This window comes from Protobothrops mucrosquamatus, unplaced genomic scaffold (assembly GCF_001527695.2).
Source record: "Protobothrops mucrosquamatus isolate PMUCROS unplaced genomic scaffold, P.Mucros_1.0 scaffold1232, whole genome shotgun sequence".
NCBI lineage: Eukaryota > Metazoa > Chordata > Lepidosauria > Squamata > Viperidae > Protobothrops > Protobothrops mucrosquamatus.
Genome location: NW_015387439.1, coordinates 137,509 through 160,803, shown reverse-complemented (window position 1 = coordinate 160,803; position 23,295 = coordinate 137,509). Strand labels below are relative to the sequence as shown.

General features: G+C 47.6%; 2 protein-coding genes across 2 annotated transcripts; both read right to left on the bottom strand.

Annotated features, from left to right (window-relative positions):
- Window positions 1-1,962: 1,962 nt before the first annotated feature.
- On the bottom strand, window positions 1,963-5,813 carry LOC107291950 (homeobox protein six1b-like). The gene is made up of 3 exons (XM_015821004.1): window positions 5,430-5,813; window positions 3,072-3,235; window positions 1,963-2,217 (listed from the first exon to the last, which is right to left on the bottom strand). The coding sequence occupies exons 1-3, from the start codon at window positions 5,811-5,813 to the stop codon at window positions 1,968-1,970; spliced, it is 798 nt and encodes a 265-aa protein (XP_015676490.1). The 3' UTR covers window positions 1,963-1,967.
- Window positions 5,814-12,769: 6,956 nt separating this feature from the next.
- On the bottom strand, window positions 12,770-21,795 carry SIX5 (SIX homeobox 5). Its single transcript, XM_029285055.1, has 6 exons — window positions 21,786-21,795; window positions 18,462-19,010; window positions 18,389-18,419; window positions 14,490-15,135; window positions 13,873-14,153; window positions 12,770-13,388 (listed from the first exon to the last, which is right to left on the bottom strand). The coding sequence occupies exons 1-6, from the start codon at window positions 21,793-21,795 to the stop codon at window positions 12,770-12,772; spliced, it is 2,136 nt and encodes a 711-aa protein (XP_029140888.1).
- Window positions 21,796-23,295: the final 1,500 nt, after the last annotated feature.

Here is a 23,295-nt window from a genome sequence, read left to right as displayed (position 1 = left end):
GGAATAATTCTGCAGGTTTGCTTTTGTTCAAGGAGAGTTAGGAAGTTTTAAAGAGACTAAACTGGTTCTGAGCTAAGGAGAGTTAATGCTTCATATTGAGAAGGGAGAATTTTGTCTGTAGGAAGAGCTTAAATCAGGCTCTTTATATTTTTGGTTGGTCTGGAATTTTGTTTCAGCAGAATGCTGAGTCATCCCTTTATTCTTTTCGATTGTGTCCTCTATGCACAGATCAGTTTCTGTTTGAAATACTGTTTTAAACTTCAATGGATTTCTCCATTGTTTTTACCTATTTATATATTTATTGGTAGTTCCCCCCCCCAACTCTATTTATAATCAAAATAAAATACCGCAGTAAAATTAACTGATTGGGTGCCTCTGTGTCTCTTCTCTGATCTGAGCTGGGTGATTGTGAAAGTGAAAGGCAACAGGGAGCATTGTCTGAAGACATTTTCCCTGGTCATGTGGCCAGCATGGCTATATACCAAAGGCGCACGGAACGCTGTTACCTTCCCACCAAAGTGGTACCTATTAATCTACTTGCATTTGTATGCTTTCAAACTGCTAAGTGGGCAGGAGTTGGGGCAAGGCATGGTATCTCACCCTATTATGCAGAACTGGGGTCTCGAACACAGGCTGTCAGTTCTCCAACTCACAAGCTCAGCGTCTTTAACCACTGAGCCATCCGGGTTTATAAAGTACAGCAACATTATTAATACCGTATCCTCATTCTGCAAATATAGATCTGGGCCTGAGAGACTGATGATGTACTTCACGAGTTTGACATAGAAATAATATTTGCCCTAGAGATTTCTAAGCCCACGGTGCAGTCTTGTGCCTGCCTACTTAAAAATAAATCCCATTCAGTTAGGACATATCCTCAAATAGAAAATTGCAGCCTCTGACACTGATTCCAGAAATTACCACAGAATATCCTTGTTCCTTGTAACATTTTTCTTTGGAGCCATGACAGGTGGGTAAAGAGGCAAGACAGACTGACAACCACACAAAGATTTGTGCAAGAAGGAAACAAGTGGACAGTAGGTTTTTTAACCTGGACACAAACCAAGAGTTAGTGAATCTGGCCCAAGATAAACGTGTTTTTCAATTTTACATTTATTTAAAAAAAATGGCAGAAAAATGTGATTTGGCTTTGATGAACTACTTGCATACCATTGGATTCCATTCAAGCAATCCGTCCCAAAAGGCCTAAATGCCCATCCCACACCTTTCAAGAGGGATATTCCAGGGTTATCCCAATCCTATGAACTCTTGCTGAATCTCTGCAAAAAGAACCACTAGCAGAGGATCAGTCGCAGGCTGTTTCTGTCTCCTTCCTTTCCAGGTTCCATTCGAAAACCCCTCAAATACGGTTCTCTATCCAAGTCATTAAGGTTCTTGGCACTGTGGCAAGATACGCAAATTGCATCTGTTCTCTCTAGGGGACAAGTGTTTGTATGTGCTCAGCTGTCCAGGCCTAAGTCCTAATTAACCTTAATTGGATGCTGTCTACTTTAAACAGATGTTCCTGCTGCAGACACCCATCCTCACCTTAAACTCCTGATTCTGTCCTGTTAGTTACTCATCTGCTCTTTACACTTGCTTGGTTCTATAGCTGTTTTCGCAGCTAAGTGACTTTCCTGTCGTTATTTTAGGGTGCAAAGTGTGGAAAAATCAAGAATTTGGCCATTCAGGGAATGTGCAGATAGAGGAAATTTCAGATCAGATGGCTTCAAGCTTTTCTCACAATTAGAAAAACACATGACATTTTCCATCCCGTGGAACGTGGTTTGTTTTTCCTCAGCATTAAATGTGATGATTCAATATGGTTGTAGCAGTTTCCCTTCTTACAAAGAGACACAATGTGATGATCCTTTCAATTGGAAATGGGAATACTTACATGTTGGGGGGGGGGGGCTAGAACACAGAAGCAATCCACTGAGAATGTGGCAGTTTCTTATTCTATTGTTTCAGGACCCCAGATTTACCAGAGTGGAAGTGAGGGACCCCAGGAGGCCATTGTGGAGAGGCTGGTTCTGCAGGTAATCCACCCGTTGGGCATTGTGAAGAGAGGATCCCTTGGGAACTGAAAGCTGCAAGGCAGGGTAGAGCAGTGAGGGGCTGTCAATGAGGGAGCTTTCATCCTCAGAGCTGGGGATCATGTGTCTGTCTCGGGGCAGGCCCTGTCCTTCCTTCAGAACGCCACCCTCGCCATTCTCCCTGCAGCCAAAAAGAAAAAGACAATGCCTAAGTCCACATGATTCCAAAATTCTATTGCCAAGATGCCAACTAAATCAGTTGGTCTTAAAGTAATCTAATCAGTTGCACGTGTTAAATAAATATTTCAGCCTTCTCTGATCTGGGGTATTTCAGGGGTGACTGCAGCACATTGTCAGAAAAATCAAGAGGGTGGCCATAATGGGGTGATTAAAGCCCCTCCTGTTTTTGTATCTGTGGTTTGATCAATTAGATTTTTATTCCATCTTTACTACTTTAGAATTAACTCAAGGCAGCAAATATCATAATACTCTTTCTTTCTCCTATTTTATCTGTGTTTTACATAAAAACTAGGCAAAGCTTCAGCTGATCAGTCATTGCCACCTTCTTGACCTTTGGGACTGTACTGTACTTTGCGGATATTTTTTTTAAAAAATCATTGATTAGCCATAACATATAATTAAACCCACACATCTTAAAATGGCCGGGGTTGAGAAACGCTGTCTTAGTGGCAGAAGCAGCGGTATGGAAGATGGAATAGCAAGGGAAATCTTTCTGTCTGCTTCCCGCTCATCTGAGATTCCCCCAACCCTTCTGTTCTACACCTGCTCATGTCTCGGTCCTCATTTCCTGGCTCACCCTAGCCACCAGGTCTAGCCCCACGACCATTTTCTTGCCCTTGGCCCCAGGCTATTTTCTGTAGGCTGCTGCTGTATTTTAATTTTTTAAAAAACTTAATATTGTAAGCTGCCCAGAGTTACTCTGTGGCAAGATGGGCAGCTAACCAATTTTACAAATAAATAAATAAATTCAGAATAGCTGCCTTGAATTCCCTGCTGGCAGAGAAGCCCCCTCACCTCTCTTTGGTCTCTGCTGCACGGTCTCTCTGGCGCCGATTCTTGAACCAGTTGCTGACCTGAGTTGTAGTCAGCCCAGTAGCTTCTGCCAGCTCTCTTTTCTCACGAGGGGATGGGTAGGGATTGTGGATATACCATTCCCGTAACACACTCCGGGATTTTTCCTGTAGGAGAGCGGAAAGTCATTGAACTTAGCATGACAGGTAGTCCTCCACTTACAGACGTTTGTTTAACAGTTCAAAGTTACGACGGCCTCAGAAAAAGTGACTTACAGTCCGTCCTCGAAGATACCACCCCCTTTCACGTGATTGCAATTCAAGAGGTTGGCAACTGGATCGCATTTATGATGGCTGCAATATCTTGCAGTCGTGTAATTATGATTTGTGACTTTATATGCTGGCTTCCCAAAAGCAAAGTCAATAGGGGAAGCTAGCTTTGCTTAACAACAGCAGTAAAATTGGTCATAAAATTAATAACGACATCATGTAACCACTGAAATTCTTGTCCCAGTTGTGATCATAAATCAAGGATTCTCAATAATCAGACCAAAATTTTAAAAGCAAAAATTTCCTCTCTGCACTAATTGTAATACCGCAAGGCCCCATCAAATCCTCACTTAAATCTCCCCCCCCAAAAAACAAAAACAGAGATTCTAAACTCTTTAACCTTCCCAGACAGAAATAGTACTTCAGGATTTTTTAGCAATTTTATTGTTAATTTTTTAGCATTTTTATTGTTAAACATTTTTCAGCTGGGGCAACCAAATCTTTATTTGCTATAAATGCATTTAATGGTCTTTAGTTTCTTTTTGCAGGAACCCAGAATCAGTAACCTAACTACGGTGTTCTTACAATTCCAAAATTCTTTTTTCTTTTTTTGAACTGCTGCAAGTAACTTTGTCCTCTTTTGCCGTTAGACCAACTTCAAAAGCACACAGTATTATTTTAAGTGTATATATTTCAAGGTCAGGTTAAATGTTAGAATGTAACCCATAGGGGGCAATGTCATCGTTCTTTGATCTTGGTTGTCTTCCAAAAATAAGCAGTCAATCACCATCCCCTTCTTTTATTTTTAATCAAGGGCGAAATTTTGCAAAGCCTGAAGGCTTGGGCCGTTTCTGTAATTTAATGGCGAAGGAAAATCTTGCTTGACTGTAATAACAGAGCTAGGGCATATATTATCTCTCTTGCCTGCCAAAGGCTGCATAAAATATATGCGTTTTGAAACTTTTCCAGAATGTTCTTGGAGATGCAGGATTATGGCTTTCCTCAGATGATTATTTCAGAATGTTTCTGGAGGAATTTAGAGGAAGTAAGAAATGGCATGAAAGACCAAAGCAGGCAAGAGACCCCCCCCTCCAATAATCTCCCAAACTAAATGTTGCAGTAAATAAGATGAACAGAGGCAAAAGTAACAGGGAATGAATGGCAGGAAATCTTGCATTGTGTATTTTCAGTACAACTTTTAAAGATGTAGGCAAGACATAAAAAAGTTTTGAGCACTGATGTAGGGTGAGATTTCTGAACCTTACACAACAACCCCTGAAAGTCGGGGGTCTACCATCCAGGGCACCTTTAAAACAGGTTACAAATTTTTCCTTTTTTTCCATGACAAAAAAAAAAGGAAAGTGTAAACCCGAGGGAGAGATCCTTATTCCTGTACAGATCTTTAATTATTTAACAAATTAAATTAACGAGAATTAAGTCAGGCCAAACTTTAATCTTTACCCAAGAAACATTTCTGTCTTGTCCCCTTTCTAGTTTCTGAAATAGAACCCCAGTTTCCAAAGACCGAGGGCAGCGCTCAGCCTGAAAAAGTTTTATGTACCAGTGGTTAAAAGGATATTTCAAAGGGCAGGTTTCTTGTATCAAACCAGCATTATGGCAAGACTAGTGGGAAAAAGAGTAGGATGGAAGGGTTTAAAAAAAAACAAAGAGATGGGAGTCAGCATGAGAGATTCTTTTGGCAGGAGAAGAAAGAAAGTAGGAGTGTAGGTCCATGAAAGAGGAAACAGAGGCAATGCAGAGGCTTAAAGATTAAAATAAAATTTCCTAATGGCAATTAGGTAAAAGCTATTCCACTGGAAATAAATTGACCCCAGAGTTGAGTGTGATAGAAATACAGAAGGATAATTAGAAGAACATAGTAGATTTAGGCAAGAGATGACTTATTATCACCTTACTGGAGTGTCAGGTGGTTTATCCCAAATATAAACTTTGCAAAGAACAATCGATGGTTTTTGTGCTTGAAAAATTGAGGTGTCTGGGTGTTGGAAACAGAGTTTTCTTTGTTAGGAGTGGGATGTCCACAAGAGTTGAGAAGTACCACTGGACAAAACACAATGCCAAGAAGACCTACCTTGAAACAGTAACTGGTTTCCTCCCCGTCCCAGATGGTCCGAGGCAAAGGGAATTTGCGACGCACCCGGTATTTTCCAACAGCTCCCAGCGGCCTTCCGCGCAACTTCTCCGCTTCGGTGTAGTGAGCCTTGAGCCAAAGTTGCTGAAGTTTGGGGTGATTGTGCGGAGAGAACTGATAGCCCTCTAAGATCTTGTAGAGCTCCCGAAAATTGCCCCGGTGGAAGGCCACCACCGCTTTGGCCTTTAGGACGCTCTCGTTCTTGTGCAGGTGGTCACAAGCTGGCAGGGACCAGAGGAAGCGTCCTAAGCGCTCGATGTTGCCCCCTTGTTGTAAGACTTCACACACGCAAGCCACTTGCTCTTGCGTGAAGCCAAAATTCATGGTGAAGTGGGAAATAACGTGCTCTTTCCCACAGGACCTCAGGTGGAGGCTCCAAAACTTTGTGGCTGTCAAAGGCAGTTTATGGCGGTCCACCAAGGCCACCCAACATCTACCCTGTAGAAGACCCTGCTGTCCTTGACACAAAGAAGGGTCCTTGACACAAAGAAGGGTCCTCTGTGGTTGGATGACCACGTCAGCTCTGCCTCACTAAGACAAGAGAGTCCAAGGGACGTGGAAGGCCACGCTGGTGCCTTCCACGTTCCTCCCTTTGGTGGCCATGTCTCTTCTCCTTTCTCCAGGTCTCCGTACACTCAGGACTCCTTTCTCTGTCTTCTGGCTCTAGAGACAGTTGCCCAGGGTAGATGTCTTGGGGGGTATCGGTTACAGGCCCAGCCCACACAGGCTGCAGCTGTGGCCAGCCATTGGCCAACTCCGCAAGAAGAGCCAGAGAGACTTTCACCACGTCACCCTGGGATGGTAAACCTTTCAGTGGAGGAGGTTGTGGGGGTATGGAAATGTGAGATGCCCCCTACAGAGGGGGGAGCAGGAGACCCACAGAAAAGGAAAGACCTGGCAGATCTGCTCAGAGATCAGCCCGTTTATCCAAAATCAGAGCTTTTTTTTTTGGTTTGCCCCTTATCCAGTGTGGTTATCGTTGATTATCGTTAAGTGACAAAAGAGCTAAACAGGACACAGATGCTTCTATAGCCACTGCTCAGCTACGGCCCCTAAACTCTGAAAATGTTATCAAATGTAACCCGTCGTCTTCCAGGTCATCTTATCCCTTTCAAGGGTTTTGCACCTCTTCTGAAAAAAAGGGGAAAACTCAATAAGGACAATAAGAGCGAAGTTCCTCTTTTCAGAACAAACAGGTGTGGGCAAGCTGCGGTTGCTGGCTCATCTTCCTCTTTCTGAGCAAAACAAGTGGAATTTTTCATGGGGTGGTGAGGATCCCTGTGACAGGGGCTTTTGTCTCCCTTTGTTCCTGGCCTCGCCAGGTGGTGACAGTGCAGGCAAAGAGCAAGGTTGCTGCCTCTGCCGTTTCCTGCTCTTCCCATGCAGGGATCATGTTTCGGACTCAGCAGCAGGCAGCTATTCGCAAGACAAACAACCTGTTGCAACTTGCAAAAAAAAAACAAGAGGCTTTTTGCAGCTGCAGGCGAAAGCAACATCCAGCAAGGGATGGCTGGGAGGCAAGGCTGTATTTGATTCGTTGGTTCATGGCGGGAACTGTGCAAGATCTCAAATCTCCGCATGGGGGATCCTCCTCTCCCTTGCTGTGGCTTATGGGCTGTCATTGCTCCATGCTCGGTTGGCACCCCGAGCCTCCGTTGGTGGACTGCTTTCCCCTTCCTCATTCAACGAACAGAAGCAACATTGCTTGAACAATTAATTACAACTTTGTTTCTCCCTCATTTCCAGCACACAGAAGCTAATCATTTTGAAAGATGGTTAAGATGGCTGGGGCGTCCGCAGCAGGTGGACCAAAATTTCAAAAGAGAGTAGCCATGGCAGTATGATGAAGCTTGATTTTTTTGGACCATGTTTTGCAGACACACTTTCCAGTCGCTGTTTCTGGAACATCCCTCAAGCAGGAAGAATGAGTTTCCTTAGAGTGAGGTACCCCTTGAAAAATGAGGAATCATGAAATTTTGCAACCTGTGCATTTTTTTGGGGGGTGGGTGGGTGGGTCTGGTTGGCACACATTCTGGCTTGTTGTCTGCTTTTGTACGACTGCTGAGACTAATTGGCAAGAAACCACCTTAAATGTGACATTTGCAGTTTTAAGGACTAGAAAATTAGTGCCTTCTAAATTCTGTTGTTTTTTTTAAAGCAGCAGATTTCATTTTAATTAGGCTGCCTTAAGGAGCTAAAGGCAAGGTAGAATATTCATCTAATCTAATGGAATATTTTTCAACCTTGTCAACTTTCCAATGTGTGGACTTTGACTCCCAGAATTCCCCAGCCAGCATACTATTGAAATTCAGTATATATTACATTCAATATTCATCTAATATAGCTTTTCTCAGCTTTCAGATGCATGGACAGAATTCCTTGCTGGCTCGTGAATTCTGGGAGTTGAAGTCCACAAATCTAAAAGTTGAGAAAGACTACGTTAGATGAATATTGAAAACAATATATACTGAATATGCTATACGTTCCATATATGTATTGGATATAGATGAGTATGAAGTTGACAGGATTGAAAAACACTGATTTAATGAATGAATGAATGAATAACCTTAGATACATAAACCTGAGACTGGTTTTGTTCTGCTGCTTCATGTTGCTATTCTTTTCGTCTAATTTCCATCCCTATAAGCTATTCTCCTTCCTGCATTTTTCATACCAGTACAAGATTTAATCTCTACAAAGGGTTAACCTCACCTGAGATTCGGTCTGGATCCCTCCAGCCCCCTCCCATGCTTTATCTTCCGATTCAAGGATCAGAAAAGCTCCCCCTGGCTCCCACCCAAGTGGGTATTACTTACACAGCCATCTGCGTAACACGATCCAACCTGGATCGCCTTACTTCTTCCCAGCAACTCAACTCTCAGGGGGGGGAAGGACCAGCTTTGTTCTGGGATTGAAGTCGCCCCAGGTTCACAAGCCCATTTTCCACAGGAAGCTCCTAGCTTGCTCCCCATGCACTGGAATGAGCATCTGTCCAAATCTTTTATGATTTACAGGAGGCATAGGGGCCCATGGTGGTCGAAAAAGGCAAGATGGTGACCCTGAGCGTATGTACACACTAGTAACTGTAGAACCCGGGTCAAAAGTGGCTCTAGCTATCACAGATTTCAACATCCATTAGCCCCAGCCAGCCAGAGCAATGCTAAGGGAATGTGGGCTTTGTAGTCTCAGCAGTCTAGAGGGCCAAGTGACAACCCAACGCAAACTTGAAAATGTGGTTTAAACACTGAGACCTTAAACAGTCCTCAGCTATGGAAACAAACTGTTTCATAAACCAGTGTACAATCTCAATTTCCCCATAGAATGAACACAGGCACAGACATAGTTTTAGGATAAAATATATATTTATATATATTTATATATATAAAATATATATAAAAGACACAAAAAGACGTAAAAAACAAAGGATATAAAAATATCTTATAGAAATGATTGCTTCTCACAAACGGTGGGAACAGATGTGTTTCTTTAGTACCTGACGGGAAAGAAGGCATGTTTAGAGAAATTCAGAGAAATTACAATGCTGTATTTGCATACACCAAGGTGGTCTTCTTGTTGGAAAACAATTGCTTTACCGTACTGATGGGATTTCTCTCAATAGAGTGAATTGTAAAGTTTCCCACCTTGTAACACAATATGTCTCAACCGGTAACTCCATCCAAAGATGGTTTTTGAACTGAGTGTACCTCAACTTGCTGAAGACCTTCATGGATTCACTTGAGTGATATGTTTTTGTCCTGGAGGACTGGAACTAATTGCAATACAGATAGCCCTCAACCTAGGACCACAAATGAGCCCAACATTTCTGTTGCTAAGCAAAACATTTGTTAAGTGAGTTTTGCCCCATTTTATGACCTTTCTTGCCACAGTTGTTAAGTGAATCGCTGCAGTTATTAAGTCAGTAACCTGGTTGTTAAGTGAATCTAGCTTCCCCATTGACTTTGCTTGTCAGAAGGTTGCAAAAAGAGATCACTTGACCCTGAGACTCTGCAACTGTCATTGAGTCAGTTGCCAAGTGTCCGAATCTGGATCACGTGACCTTGGGGAGGCTGCAACGGTCGTGTGAAAAACGGTCATAAGTCCTTTTTTTCAGTACCGTTGTAACTTTGAGTGGTCGCTAAATGAACTGTTGTAAATTGAGGACTACCTGTATTTCTTAGCTTGAGAGTTAATGGACAAATATGTTACATGTAGTCTTGACTTACGACTGGTCAGTTAGTGACTATTCAAAGTTAGAAAAAACCTACTTTGGGGTTACTTGTGATCCAGATTCAAAGTTCTGACAGTCATCCCCTCCCCTCGCAGTCATGTGATCAGACCTCAGGCGCTCAGGAACACAGCGGTTTGCAGCATCCTGTGGTCACATGACTGCATTTTACAACGGTTTTGCCAAAAATTGGCACTTACTTCCGGTTTTCAGCAAAACCGCTCCCTTAGCAAAATGGTTTGCTCAGTGACCCCCAGAAAAAAGGTTGTATATAATCGGGTCCATTATATAATGGATCTGTTTTGACTGTCACAACTGATGACCACGATGGCGAAGCTCCATTACGGTCATAAGTTGAGGACTACCCGTCTTTGAAAAAAAAATCAGGTCTGTCCTAGTCAGAACCTGGAACGGATAAGTGTGTAAAATATACATTTCAAAGTAGTGTAGAGCCGTTTTGCAACTGGAACTGGCAATCCAGCCCCAAGTCCAAGGTACCCATGTGATTGGAAGTGATTTTATTACCTTTTTGCCAGAGGTCGTTAAGCGAACATGATGGTCGTAAGTGTGAATCCATTCATTTGAATGGGGTTTTTTTTTGCCAGAAAATTGTTAAAAAATGTCACAAACTGTGGCCAACCAGTTGCCAAGTGCCCAACATGTGGTCACACCACAGAGGAGGGCATTTACAATGGCCAATGGTTGCTTTACAGGCCATAAAGTAAAGTACACTGACTAAGTGTTCCTTAGTCACTGTAAATGTGAATTGTCATGAAGCAACTGGTCACAACTCAAGGACTATTTGTAGAGATCTGGGCTATCATATCTAGTTTAATTTTGTTCATATTGGCTAAAGACAACTCTCCAGGTTTCCTTTAAGATTATTTCTGTTTCAGCTAGAAAAACCAAGATTTCCATCTGCAGTTTTTCTCTGCAAAAATCATCTTTAGAACAAAATATTTTTGCTTATATGGAACATATTTTAATGCTTTAAAAAAGCATTAATATTTCTGAAGGACATGTAAACAGGTAGCCTATTAGGAATGTTTAATGCAAGATTATTCTATTATGCCATTGTTTTTCAACCTTGGCTACTTTTAAGATGTATGGACTTCAACTCCCAGAATTCCCCAGCCAGAGTTCTAAGAGTTGAAGTCTACGTCTTAAAAGAGCCAAGGTTGAAAAACATTGCATTAAGGCTTGACTTTCTCCACTCTATATGCGGCATCTTCAATTTATAGTAAATTCCAACTTCCATTTTATAACTGGGATAGCTTTGGTTCTTAAAATCCATTCTCACATGTCACTCAACATCTTAAAATTTCCCAAAGGTTGTATGAATGTAGTGTGAATAAAATGGTACTTAGTTTCCTTATATCCACATGATAGAAACTAAAACATACAGGCAGCAGAATTGCATCTAATTTACACAAAGTATGGGGAATTGTGTTTTTAGAAGGCCTGTCTTCTAGAAACAGATTTTATGCATTTTTTTTTTCAGCCCTGGTTTTAGGATTTCAGCATGTTCAAAGAGAAGCAATCCATTTTGGGGTCCTTGGGGAGGAACTCTGTTTTGCAATAACACAGATTTCCATCTCTCAGGCCGTTCCATCCATACCACGTGAGAGTAACTATGCTGGACAGCTGCCTCTGGTTCTCACTCCAAAATATAGAGATGTTCTAGAGTAACTCAAGATCATTGTGGCTTAAGAAGCTTGTTCTGTATGTAAAATCTAGGTACCATTTAACTGTAGGGCCGACCTGTGCAGAATCCACACCATTTTTGCATTGTCCATGGATAGGATTGTCATGGTTAGCCCAATGCTTTTGTAGTCCTCTTATCTTCAGATTCAAAACATTCGTTCCACCAACAAGGCACATGTGCAGATAGATTGGAGAGACACCCAGCTGGCCTTTTCTGCTCTGGAGGACTAGATCTATTTCGGAATAGGGTTATTCAAACTAAGATTGCACGCTCATCACCCAGAATGGCCTTCTCCAACTGATCCATCGGGACGCTCCAGGTGTGCTCAGTTTCTTCCCAATCATTCTCTCCATACTTCCAGAGGTGACGTTTCTGAAGAATGACAGGCTGTCCTCAACGGCACCGGAAAAAAAACAACCCGAGAACAAAAGCATGGAAACTGGATAATTTTCCTGCCTCTTCAAAGGGGGATTTGGGATCATCCCTAGCACCATGGACGAGAGAACAGGAAATATTACTTTATATTATATCGGATCGAGTGGGATATTTCCAGCTTCCAGCTGTAGTGTGACTTTGAAAACAGAGAGGAGTATCTACTAGAAAGGGAAGTTCAAAAAAGACCTTCACCATGAAGAATGGAAGCAGCTCTTCCTTTTCCGTATGAAGCATAAGTAGTCCTCAACGTACGACCACAATTGCGATTGGAATTTCAATTGTTGAGTTGTTGCGGTCATAAATCAAGGCACCACGTGACTGGACTTGATTTTTAAGACCATTTTTACAACAATCGTAAAGTGAGTCACCACAGTGGTTAAATGAAACACGGTCGTTAAGCAAATCCATTCTTCTGAATGGACATTTGAAAACAATACGGAAACTGGCAAAAACGTAGCAAATTCCACTCACAAGACTGCCGGACACTGCAACCAGTTGTAAATGTGAGTCAGTTGTGAAGTGCCCGAAATGTGATCACATGACTCCAAGGAAGGGGGAACGCCTTGTTCATAACTTTGAGGAGAGATCATAACTAGCTTTTCAAAAGCCCATCGTAACTTTCCATGGTCATTAAACGACCGGTCGTAAGTTGAGGACTCCCTGTACTGTAGTGTTTGCTATTCTGACAACCACAAAGAGATGCCCGGGTTGGCCGCACCAGCAGCGGTTTGCTATGGTCAGCATGAAGGGCCGTGCGGTGAACCCCTGTAGTGTGACACCATTCCTGTGCAAAGATGGGACCGCCAGCGCCTTCTCTGATCGAGGCACTTTGAGTACTGGCAAACTCAGTTACTCTGGGAAGGATCAGGAGGTCCGAATTCTCAGTTTGAAGAAGGTTGTCCAGCTCTCCAAGTCTCACAGGTCCAGAGGCTCTTCCACTGGGACCGACTGCAGCTGAGTCAGCACTTTCTCATCCGAGTCCATAGCTTCGGGACCCAGGGCATCCCCCTCAGCAGCATCCAGCAGAAGACCCTCGCCCTCAGGCAACCGGAGCTCCTCCATTGACCCCTTCTCCATCTCAAACAGCCCCTCAGAGTTGTTCCCCTGAAGGTCCAGGCTCACCGGGCTGGACCACACCACCTGCGGCTGGGACATGGACAGGGTCTCTGGCTGGGAGAAGCTGGAAAGAAGGGAGCCTGGGCTGATGTCTGATCCAAAGGCCACGCTGGCTGGCCCAGTGCTGTTGGAGGACGAAAGAGGGGAGACTTCGGAGGGCAACACTGAGGGGACTCCGGGAAGCAACCCACCATTGCCTTCAGAGGCCCCCAGAGCTACCGGTGTGGCCACCGCCACCTCCTGCTTGATGGGAAGAGTCAAGGTTGAGGCTGCCGGAGCGGAGAGGACAAGGGTCATCAGCATGCTAGCTGGGAAGGTGGCGGTGAGGTTAAGTTTGCCTTGCTGAACGGCCATGCCGGTGACGATGGTGCTATTGCCGGTGGTTGGGTTGGCCAGGATAAGGTTACCTGGAGCAGAAAGACAACAGAGGATCCACGTTAAACAAGACCCCTAAGCATTCTGGCTCCCCATCACTCAACCTCGGTGTCTGCCTCCTCTCCAGATTTAGGAGATGGCCTTGGGAAGGAAGGAAGAACTGGTTAAGGGAGGAGAAACGGCAACTTGGTCCCGAGAAAGTAGAACGCGCGACAGAGGAATTCACAATAACCCCACCTAGGTTTTTGTCCGTGATGACCAGAGAAGAATTCTTGAGAGGTCCAGAAATCCATGATTCCTGGAACGTGTGTGTGTGTGTGCACGCTAATCCTGAGCTACAAATATTCTCCTCTATTGGTACAGGGACCACAATTTCTAGAACAGGAACCCTCTTCCAAATTCTGGACTGTGCACTTTTGGTTTCCTGGAGAGCACCTAGCCTTCCTATAATGTTAGGAGAGCTCCTTAATTACGGCTGGACAAGGCTCAGCCACCTCTGAAGCCGGGGTAGATAGATACCTTGTGCTGAGCTTGGAAGCTGCAGGGCTGTAACGCCGACACCGGTGTTGAGAAGATGGACGTTGTTCTGGCCAAGGCCTCCTGTGCCTTGTGGGGTCCCAGCCACAGGGCCCACCTTGATGGGGGCGGCACTTGTCAGGATCTGGATGGGAGTGCCCATGCCCTGTTGCAGAGTCACCACCTGAGAGGTGGGCACCACTTGGGGCAAGGAGATGAGCTGGGAGCCCTGCGCCACCTGAGGAATGGAGACCAGTTGAGGTGGCGGAGCCCCATGGGACATGGTGTAGATCTGGGTGGGAGACACAGGGACCATTTGAGGTGGGGACAACAGTTGGGCCCCGGAAACCGTCTGGGACAGAGGGACCACCTGGGAAGGGGGTGATACCTGGGTGAGCGGGAGAAGGGATGGGGCAGAAACATGGAGGACGGTGGCTTGGCCTGTAGAGGACCCAGGGAGAGAGAGGAGGGGGGTGGCGGTGATGGCAGGAGATGCCACCACTGTGGACCCCTGCCCGGTGCCTACTGGCCCTGTTCCTTGGGAAGTGGGCAGAGCTTGACCGACAGGGACCAGTTTGGCAAGAGGCACAATCTGTGGACTTTGGGGCGCTGCCGGTTGAGGGGCTACGGGCAACAGGGGGACCGTGGGACTTTCTTCATTCGAAGGGACCACTTGAGGCATGGGCACCGCAGCCAACAGCGCCCCCTTGTGCTCGGAGAGGAGTGGGGAGGTCTCCGGGAGAGACAGGAGGGGAGGGAGGGCTGCCCCCTGCCCATCCTCTGGCTTCATTTCCACCCCGAACGCCAGCGGGTCGATGTTCTCTGACTTCACCTCTCCCTGGAGAGCCACCGGGTTGAGGATGACCGTGGTTGGGGAGAGGGTGTCCGGTGGGGCTTTGCCCATCTCCTCCGTCTTGGAGGGCCTGGGGCTCAGCAGGCTGGCAGAGCCGTTCAGGAGGATGGGTGGGCTGGGAGCTGCCACGGGGCTGAGGGTGATGGTTTGGTTGTCTCCTAGAGTCAACCCGTTCAGGATGACCCCTCCGGTGGGGGTCTGGATCACCGAGCCCCCGTTCAGGAGCATGGTCGGGGGAGAGCTGGTGGTGATGAAGTTCCCGTTCAGAAGGATGGAAGAGGCGCTGGTGCAGGCCGCCGGCAGGAACAGGCCGCCGGGGGCCACGATTCCCTCATGGTTGGTGGACAGCCCCCCAGCAGCTTCCATGTCTTCAGGACCGCGGCTGGATTCGTCCTCTGTGCTCGGGTTCCCATCAGATTCACTGCAGGAGAGATCAGACGGTCAGTTCCCTAATACAAGCAGTCATCAACTTACAACCCTTTGTTTAATGACGGTTCGAAATTACAATAGCACTGAAAAAGCGACCTGTGTCCATTCACCACACTTATAACTCGTACCACCCCCTCAGCTCACACGATCAGATGCTTGGCAAATGATTCACATTTACGACGGTTGCAGTGTGTCCCAGGGCCACGTGATCCCCTTTTGCGACCTTCCGACAAACAAAAGTCCGTGGGGAAGCCAGATTCACTTAACAACCAGGTTACTAACTTATCAACTGCAGTGATTCACTTAACAACTGAGGCAAGAAATGGGGCAAATCTCACTTAACAACTGTCTTGGTTAGCAGAAATTTGGGGCTCAATTGTAGCCGTAAGTCGAGGACTGCCTGTAATGCTGGGGTACAGGCTGCCCACCAAGACAATCCTTAAGGAGAAACCTTAATCTTCAGCCTCTCTACGGCCCCCCCAAATTCAGGCCACTGCTTAGGAACTCGGGTGAGGGGCCTCATTTAGGGATCCCCGTTTCTCCGGGCCAGAACCAGCTACTCACTTTCTTCCTACAATTTTTCTTTAGGAGGGGAAGAAGACCTGCACCAGGGAGCAGCATCTCCACCTGATCCGGCAGCCAGCTTCCACCCTGGAGCCAACCACTTCTCCTTGCCAAGCTGAGAAGAAAGTTCTGGGATTTTCTAGAAACCGGGAGATGGTGAGTTCTAGTCCTACCTTAGACACGAAAGTCAGTTTTGTGACTTCCCCCTCAAGCCCAACCCATCTCACAGGGTTGTTGTTTTGGGGAAAATAGGCGGAGGAAGGAGTACTAATTAAATATGTTTGCAGCCTTGAGTTGCTTAATGAAGATAATTAAGGCAGGACATCAACAAACAAACAAAAAAATATGGTGAGCCAATTTCCTTGGATACTAGCTGGCTGGTGCAAAGGAACAGTTTAGTTGTTTTGTCATCGACTAAAAAAAACAAAAAAACCATATTTCAGCCAACCTGAAAAGTGTGCTGAGATAAATGGCATATATAAATTTAATAAACAAGCAAACAAACTTAAGCTGCAGGGGTCAAAGTAGTAATGCCGATGCAGTATGGAAATTCCAGCCGCCTCTTTCCAAGGTGTGAAGTCCTAACCCTGGTTGAACAAACCACCTTTCTGTTTTCCTAGAGTAGGGGTCTCCAAACACGGCAACTTTAAGACCTGTGGACTTCAACTCCCAGAATTTCCCAGCCAGCAAGTTGTCAAGGTTGGACAGCCCTGCTCTAGGAAAACAGAAAGGTGGTTTATGGACTGGCTGAGGAATTCTGGGAACTGAAGTCCACAAGTCTTAAGCTTGCCAAGTTTGGAGACCCCTGCCCTAGAGCCTGGTGCTCCCAAAGCTATGACCGGATGGCTTCACGTGGCTCCCACAATCAACCTGTCCAACCCGTGGCTATGTTCCGCCGCAGCCTACGCAGCTTCCTTCAGGCCTACTCGAGAGGTTGTGCACGCCCAGCCCGTGTTTGTAAGCATTCCCAACCCTTGAGGAAGAGGTGGAGCTCCGCTATCTGGAGAAGGAGGAGGAGGAGGAGATGGTTCTGGGTCCCCACCCTTGCCCTGGGAAGGGAGGAGATCAGGAGAAAAAGGCCCAGCGAAATTCAATGCCTGGGATTCAGATTTCACAACAAAGGAGAACAGTCCTCCACGTTGTGTGGGCTGAAGACAGTGGAGGCAGGACTTTGGCTGGGGAAAAGGAAGACCTGCAGAAGCAGGGAAGGAGCTGCAGGGACATCTAAGCAGGATGGAAGCTCCATCACACCTCCCTTGAAGGGAGGCAATGGGCAGGAAAGTTCTCTCAGTTGAGGTTCTCCTAAACTGTCACAAGACCCAGAAGAGATTATCAGCTGCCTAGAGCAGGGGTAGTCAACCTTGGCTCTTTTATGACTCGTGGACTTCAACTCCCAGAATTCCTGAGCCAGCTGTGCTGGCTCAGGAATTCTGGGAGTTGAAGTCCACGAGTCATAAAAGAGCCAAGGTTGACTACCCCTGGCCTAGAGCAATGCTTCTCAACCTTGGCCACTTCCAGCCAATTGTGGGAGTTGAGGTCCACATGTCTGAGAGCGACCAAGGTTGAGAAACGATGGCCTAGCTGCGTTTCATGGCTTCATGGAGAAAGGAGGAGGAAAACCGTGGGGTCCTTGGTGCCCCCCTGAGCTTGGTGGTTTCCTTGCAAACATCTCAGGACCCAACTAGGCAACGTCATCGGTGCTACTACTGCTGATACTGAGCACTGATGACGTTCCCTAGTTGGGTCATGAGATGTCTGCAAGAAAACCACCAAGCTCAGGGGGGGCACCAAGGACCCCTCATTTCAATCCTGGGCTACAAATAGTCTCTTCTATTGGTACCACAGGCTAATCCGGGAGTCCCCAAGGTGGCATCGGGGTCTCTACACCCCCCCTGTAGGTCCCCCACCTCCTCTGCTTTTTCCCCCTGCACATTCAGAAAGTTCTCATAACTCCAAAGAAGTGGAAGCCAGCTGACACACTCGTCTCCAGCACCCCAAGAATGGTTCCAGGAACCCAGGGGAATGAAATGGTTGGTGGACAGACTGGGGGGGGGGGTCTCCTCTGCTGGCATGTGTGGCGAGGGAGCGCCTGACGGGAGCTATCTGTACAAGGCTGGCTGCCTCTGGGGTGGTTGGGAATTTGCACCTGGCCAAGTTGCAGCCCAGGGGCCATTTTGGGGGGGTGGGGTCCTCCCAACAACCATTTTGCCAAAACAGCCCCCCATTGCATTCCCCAGATTCCACGGGTGCCCCCTTCCCAATGCAGAAATGGCTGGGGGGCAGCAGGCGAAATGGCCCGAAGACCTACTCAGGATCTGGGTTCAGTTTCATCCTGCTTTGGGGCTTGCTTGCAGAGTTGGGGGGGGGCTGTTTATGCTCCGGGCGTGCAGGAGTTGGAGACCCAACCTGTTAGGGCTGCATGCCCCATCCCATTTTGGGGGGCACCGGTCCAGGCTTCGAACCTCCAGCCTCTCCGGGGATTATGGGGACCGACCTCCCGCTCCCTTCGCAACCCTCCGCATCCAAGACGTTCGCAAGGGGGCCCGGATAGCCTGCGCAGGCCCCTGGAGGCTCTACCCCGATCCCTGCCTAGCCGTACCCCAAGGCGCAGAGGCGGCCTTCCAGCAGCCGCCGCCGCCGAGCGGGCGCGCTCTGCCCATGCCCAGAGGGCTCCCGCTCACCTCTTGCTGGGCGTGCCTCCTCCTCCTCCTCCTCCCGCGGCTCCTCCAGCCGCTCCGCCGCCGCCGCCGCCGCCTCGGTCGCGCTGCCGCCGGTTCTTGAACCAGTTGCTGACCTGGGTGAGCGAGAGGCCGGTGTCGCGGGCCAGGCGGCGCTTCTGCTCGGGGCTCGGGTAGCGGCTGCGCCCGTAGGAGTCGCGCAGGGCGGCGCGGGAGCGGCGCTTGAAGCAGTAGACCGTCTCCTCGCCGTCCCAGATGGTGGCCGGCAGCGGGAACTTCTTGCGCAGCCGGTACTTGTCGACGGCGCCCAGCGCCCGGCCCCGCGCCGCCTCCGCCTCCCGGTAGCGCGCCCGCAGGTAGAGGTCCTGCAGGAAGGGGTGGTGGGGCGCCCCAAAGGGCCGGCTCTGCACCAGCCGGTACAGCTCGCCGAAGTCGGCCTGCTCGAAGGCCAGCAGCGCCCGCGCCTTGGCCAGGCTCTCGCCCGCCGAGCCCGAGCCCGAGCCCGACGCCTCCAGCCGCGCCGCCTCCTCGGCCGGCAGCGAGCCCAGGAAGCGGCCCAGCCGGCCCGGGTCGCCTGCCTGCAGCAGCGCCTCGCACACGCACGAGACCTGCTCGGCCGAGAAGCGCGGCAGGCCGGCGGCCGCAGGAGGAGGAGGAGGAGAAGGCGCTGCTGCGGGAACCGGAGGCGCGCCGGGCTCCGCGCGGGACGGGGCGGGCGGCGAAGTTGGCAAAAGTTTGCGCGGCTCCGCTCCGCCGCTGCTGCTGCCCGGGACGGCCGGCGGGGTTGCGGGTGGGCCGCGGCCGGGAGGCTCGGCGGGCTCGGCGGGGAAGGAGGCCATGTTCGGGCGCGGGAGTCCGGCCNCCCCCCCCCCATCCCGCGCCCCGCGAAGCTCCAAAGCAGCTCCAGACGGGTCCTTTCCAAGATAAGTTGCTTTGCCCTCTCCCCCCCCCAGTCCCCTCCCTCAAGGACGGGGAAACCCGCTTGGACCGCACTTGTCGGGCCCCTGGGACCCCCTCCGAACTCCAAAACGGGGTGTTCCATCGCTGGAGGTTTCCAAGAAAAGATCGGACAAGCTTTTGTCCTGGATGGGATGAGGGTTTTCCCACCATGAGCATGGGGTGGACTAGAAGACCTCCAAGGTCCCTTCCAGCACTGGGATTCGAAGAGAGCCAGGATGGACCTGAATGTGGGTTTGCCCCATCCTGGATTTCAAATTGCATAAAGTTCAGCCAGGGTTTGGGGGCGGGGGAGAGGCTTGAGACTAAGGAGAAACTGCCCTGCCCTGTTCAGCATCTGCCCACTGATCAAGGGGCCTTGTGCCCCATTTGGGGTCTGGTTTCCCAGGCCATGGGTCTGTTGCCCCCTTGTGTGTCTCTGTGGTCAGATGCTCCCTGACCTGGTTGGTGTTTAGCCCTGGTTCAACTTCTCTTACACCAGCGCTGTCCAACCTTGTCAACTTGTGGCTTTCAACTCCCAAAATTCCCCAGTCAGCTTTGTCCTTCTGGCTTTATCCCCAAGTCTTAAATGAGGCCAAGGTTGAACACGCCTGTCTTAGATAGTCTCTCTCTCTCTCTCTCTCTCTCTCACACACACACACACACACACAAACACAAACACATACTGTGCACTTAGTTGGGGAAGGTTGCTGTGAAAAGCAGGTGTAAATTCCTTGCCTGCTTCCAGGTGCCATTTGGAGAGGCAGCCATTGTAGGTCAAAGCTGCAGGAGCACAATCTTTCCTTCACAGCCTGTGTGGCCTGCTCTGGCCAGGATCCATGGGGCAGCAAGTGCTGAAGGGTCAGTAAGGGCATTCTGGGTGGTGGCATCTCCACTCGATAGGGGCCCAACTGCTGTCAACATGGGTGCCATCTGTAGTCAGGGACAGCTGCCTGCCACGAATTTCCTGTATCACAATTTTACTGCTCTCTGCATTCCTTTTTTTTTATGGCGGTTGCTTGAGGGCTATTGAGATAACAAAGTTATAAATATTTCTGCAATACAATAACACAATAATATTGTAAAGAGAGGGGACTTTAGAGCTTCCAGAAAACCCCTGATCAGGGCATAAAAGCACTAACGTTGTGGAACTGTGAGCCTCTAATAGTGCATGAATTTGTATGAAACTCCCACTGCCCCTGTGAGTGGAGACGTCAATATTTATTTATTGCTCTCTCTCTCTCTCTCTCTCTCTCTCTCTCTCTCTCTCATCTATCACATCTCTGTCTCTGTTTCTGTATCTATGTATATCTATCTATTCACCCACTCTTTCAGTCTATCTATTCACTGTGTCTGTCTATCATCTATCTATCTATCTATCTATCTATCTATCTATCATCTATCTATCTATCTATCTATCTATCTATCTATCTATCTATCTATCTATCTATCTATCTATCTATCTATCTATCCATCCATCCATCCATCCATCCATCCATCCATCCATCCATCCATCACATTTAGAAACCAACATGTCACAAATAACACATTTTAAACTGTTAATTACAACAATGCTCAAATATTGTGGCCCTTCTGAGGGCCAGCTGGCTTGGGAATTCTGGGAGCTGAAGTCGTCAAAATTGCCAAAGTTGGAAAACTCTGCTCTAAAGAGATAAAAGCCCTGGCTCTGACCAAAATCTTTTCCACTGTCCCTCATCCCCATGCTATCTCAATCCTCCCACAGACACATTTTTCATTGCCTAGTTCGATGAAGACTTATGAGAAACTTGAAAATCTGCCCTTGTTATATTTATATTAAGTTGGCCCTAACCACTTGAAGAGAGAATTCTAGAATCACCTGCCATTCCCAGACTGAACACTAGGGGTCGCTGTTGACCACACACATTTGTTAATGATTAATGGAGAATTCTGGTTACTTAGAAACGGGGAAAAACAGGGACAAAACTTCTTAATATCTGTAGGTAATAAGTCCTGTTTGCAGATAAGAAATTGCAGTGGTATGTTGGACATCCCGGCATGGGATAAAAATGGGCAGAAAGGCTGCATCTGTTTTAAAATCAGAAATCCGGAAGCGCCTTTTCCAACGAACCAATTTTAGTAGAAAGTTTTGTGAACTGCCTTTTGATAAAATCACATTTTATTCAATCTATTAATAAACTAAAATAAGAAAGTGCACTCCCGGATTCATGATTTTTTCGCTAAATGAAAGCTCCTCGAATATCTAATCTGTTTTGTTATTTGAAAAGATACATAGCATAACAAAGTATTACTAAGTATTTCCTTTGTTTCAGTGTATAGGAAACCAAACAGCAGGAGATGCTTAGAAAATTAAAAATAACTTTTGGGGAGTGTTTCTTAAGTGCAATATATAAGGCAGAGTTAGATGGCCACAATATGTTTTTTATGACTCTATCAGAAACTAATAATTTATTGATGTTGGATGCAAAGTTCATATATCTAAAGATGAGTTTTCTGAAGTCTGGCCACTTTAAGATGGGTGGACTTTAACTCCCAGATGCTGGCTGGGGAATTCTGGGAGTTGAAGTCCACTCATCTTAAAGTGCCACCACAAATGTGCAATCAAAGCCCGCAATCCATATAAGTGGAATTAATCACATGGCAGCCATTTTGATGTTTTGGAACCCCCCAGCTCTTTACTTTGCTCTTGATGAAACCAAAGAGAAAAACAACTATGAAAACTTTGCCATTTAGCTTTTGCTGCCTGTGAAGACAGCCTGGAGGGTCTCTACTGTCAAGGAACAGTGTGAAGGTCTCTAATCTACGGCCCCAAACATTCATTGGGGCAGGGGATGAAAAGGGGAGGCTGAGAACGCTTGCAAACTATTCCCAGCCAGCTCCCCCCCCCCCCAAAAAAAATGCTGGCTGCTCCATGGTTCCATTTAGGCTACAGGAATGTTGCTGTGCTAAACATAGCTTGGTGGAGCCTGGCCAGAAACAGCTTGCAAGGGGGGGGTGAGGGGGGGTGGGATGCCTTCCAGCCACCTGACCCCATCACAGCAGGGAGTGGGAGGGGGGGTTAAGGGCACTCCCTCAAGCAGAAGTAACCCCCCCCTCAAATGTCCTCACGGCCTGGATGGGTGGGGGAGAATCCCACCCCTCCGATCCTCTTCCCTGTTTACATCCTTATCGCTCTTGTGCACATAAATGGGTATTTATGAGTTTGTACTGAAGGGTTTTGTCTGTCCCCATTGCAGACGAAAACTCCGGTCTTTCTCAACCCTAACCCTACCCTATTTGCCGACTTCTCCAGCCCTAAGGCAAGGTGTATTTTTTCCCACATGGTAGGAGGAAGTCATTGGTAGAAAATGGCTTGGTCGGATCAGGTCAGACCGTTGATGTGTGAATGAGTTACCCCAGCAAGGAAGGGTTTGCATGTCATCTGTTGGAAGGCTGGTCCTTCAGGATCCTAGTAGGTGCAAGAGTAAGCCGGACTGGCTTATTAATTAAGGTGGTGTCAATCAATCAGAATAGAGCTGGAAGGGACCTTGGAGGTCTTCTAGTCCAATCCCCTGCTCAAGCAGGAGACCTTATACCAATTCAGACAAATGGTTGTCCCGTCTTTTCTTAAAAACCTTCAGCACTGGAGCACTTACAACTTCTGGAGAGAAGCTGTTTCACTGATTTAATTGTTCTCACTGCCAGGGAATTTCTCCTTAGTTCCAGGTTGCTTCTCTCCTTGATCAGTTTCCATCCGTTGCTTCTTGTCCTGCCTTCAGGTGTTCTGGAGAATAGCTTGACCCTCCTCTTCTCTGTGGCAGCCCCTCAAATACTGGAAGACGGTTATATCACCCCAAGTCCTTCTCTTCATTAGAGAGCTGAACAGCGCATCAGGAGCAAACAGTGTTCCAGACCCCCAAAGTCGACAGCATAACTGTGATTTGCTGGAGCGCTTTTTAAACCCCCTGCCAGAAGCTGCAAGACTCAGAAATCTG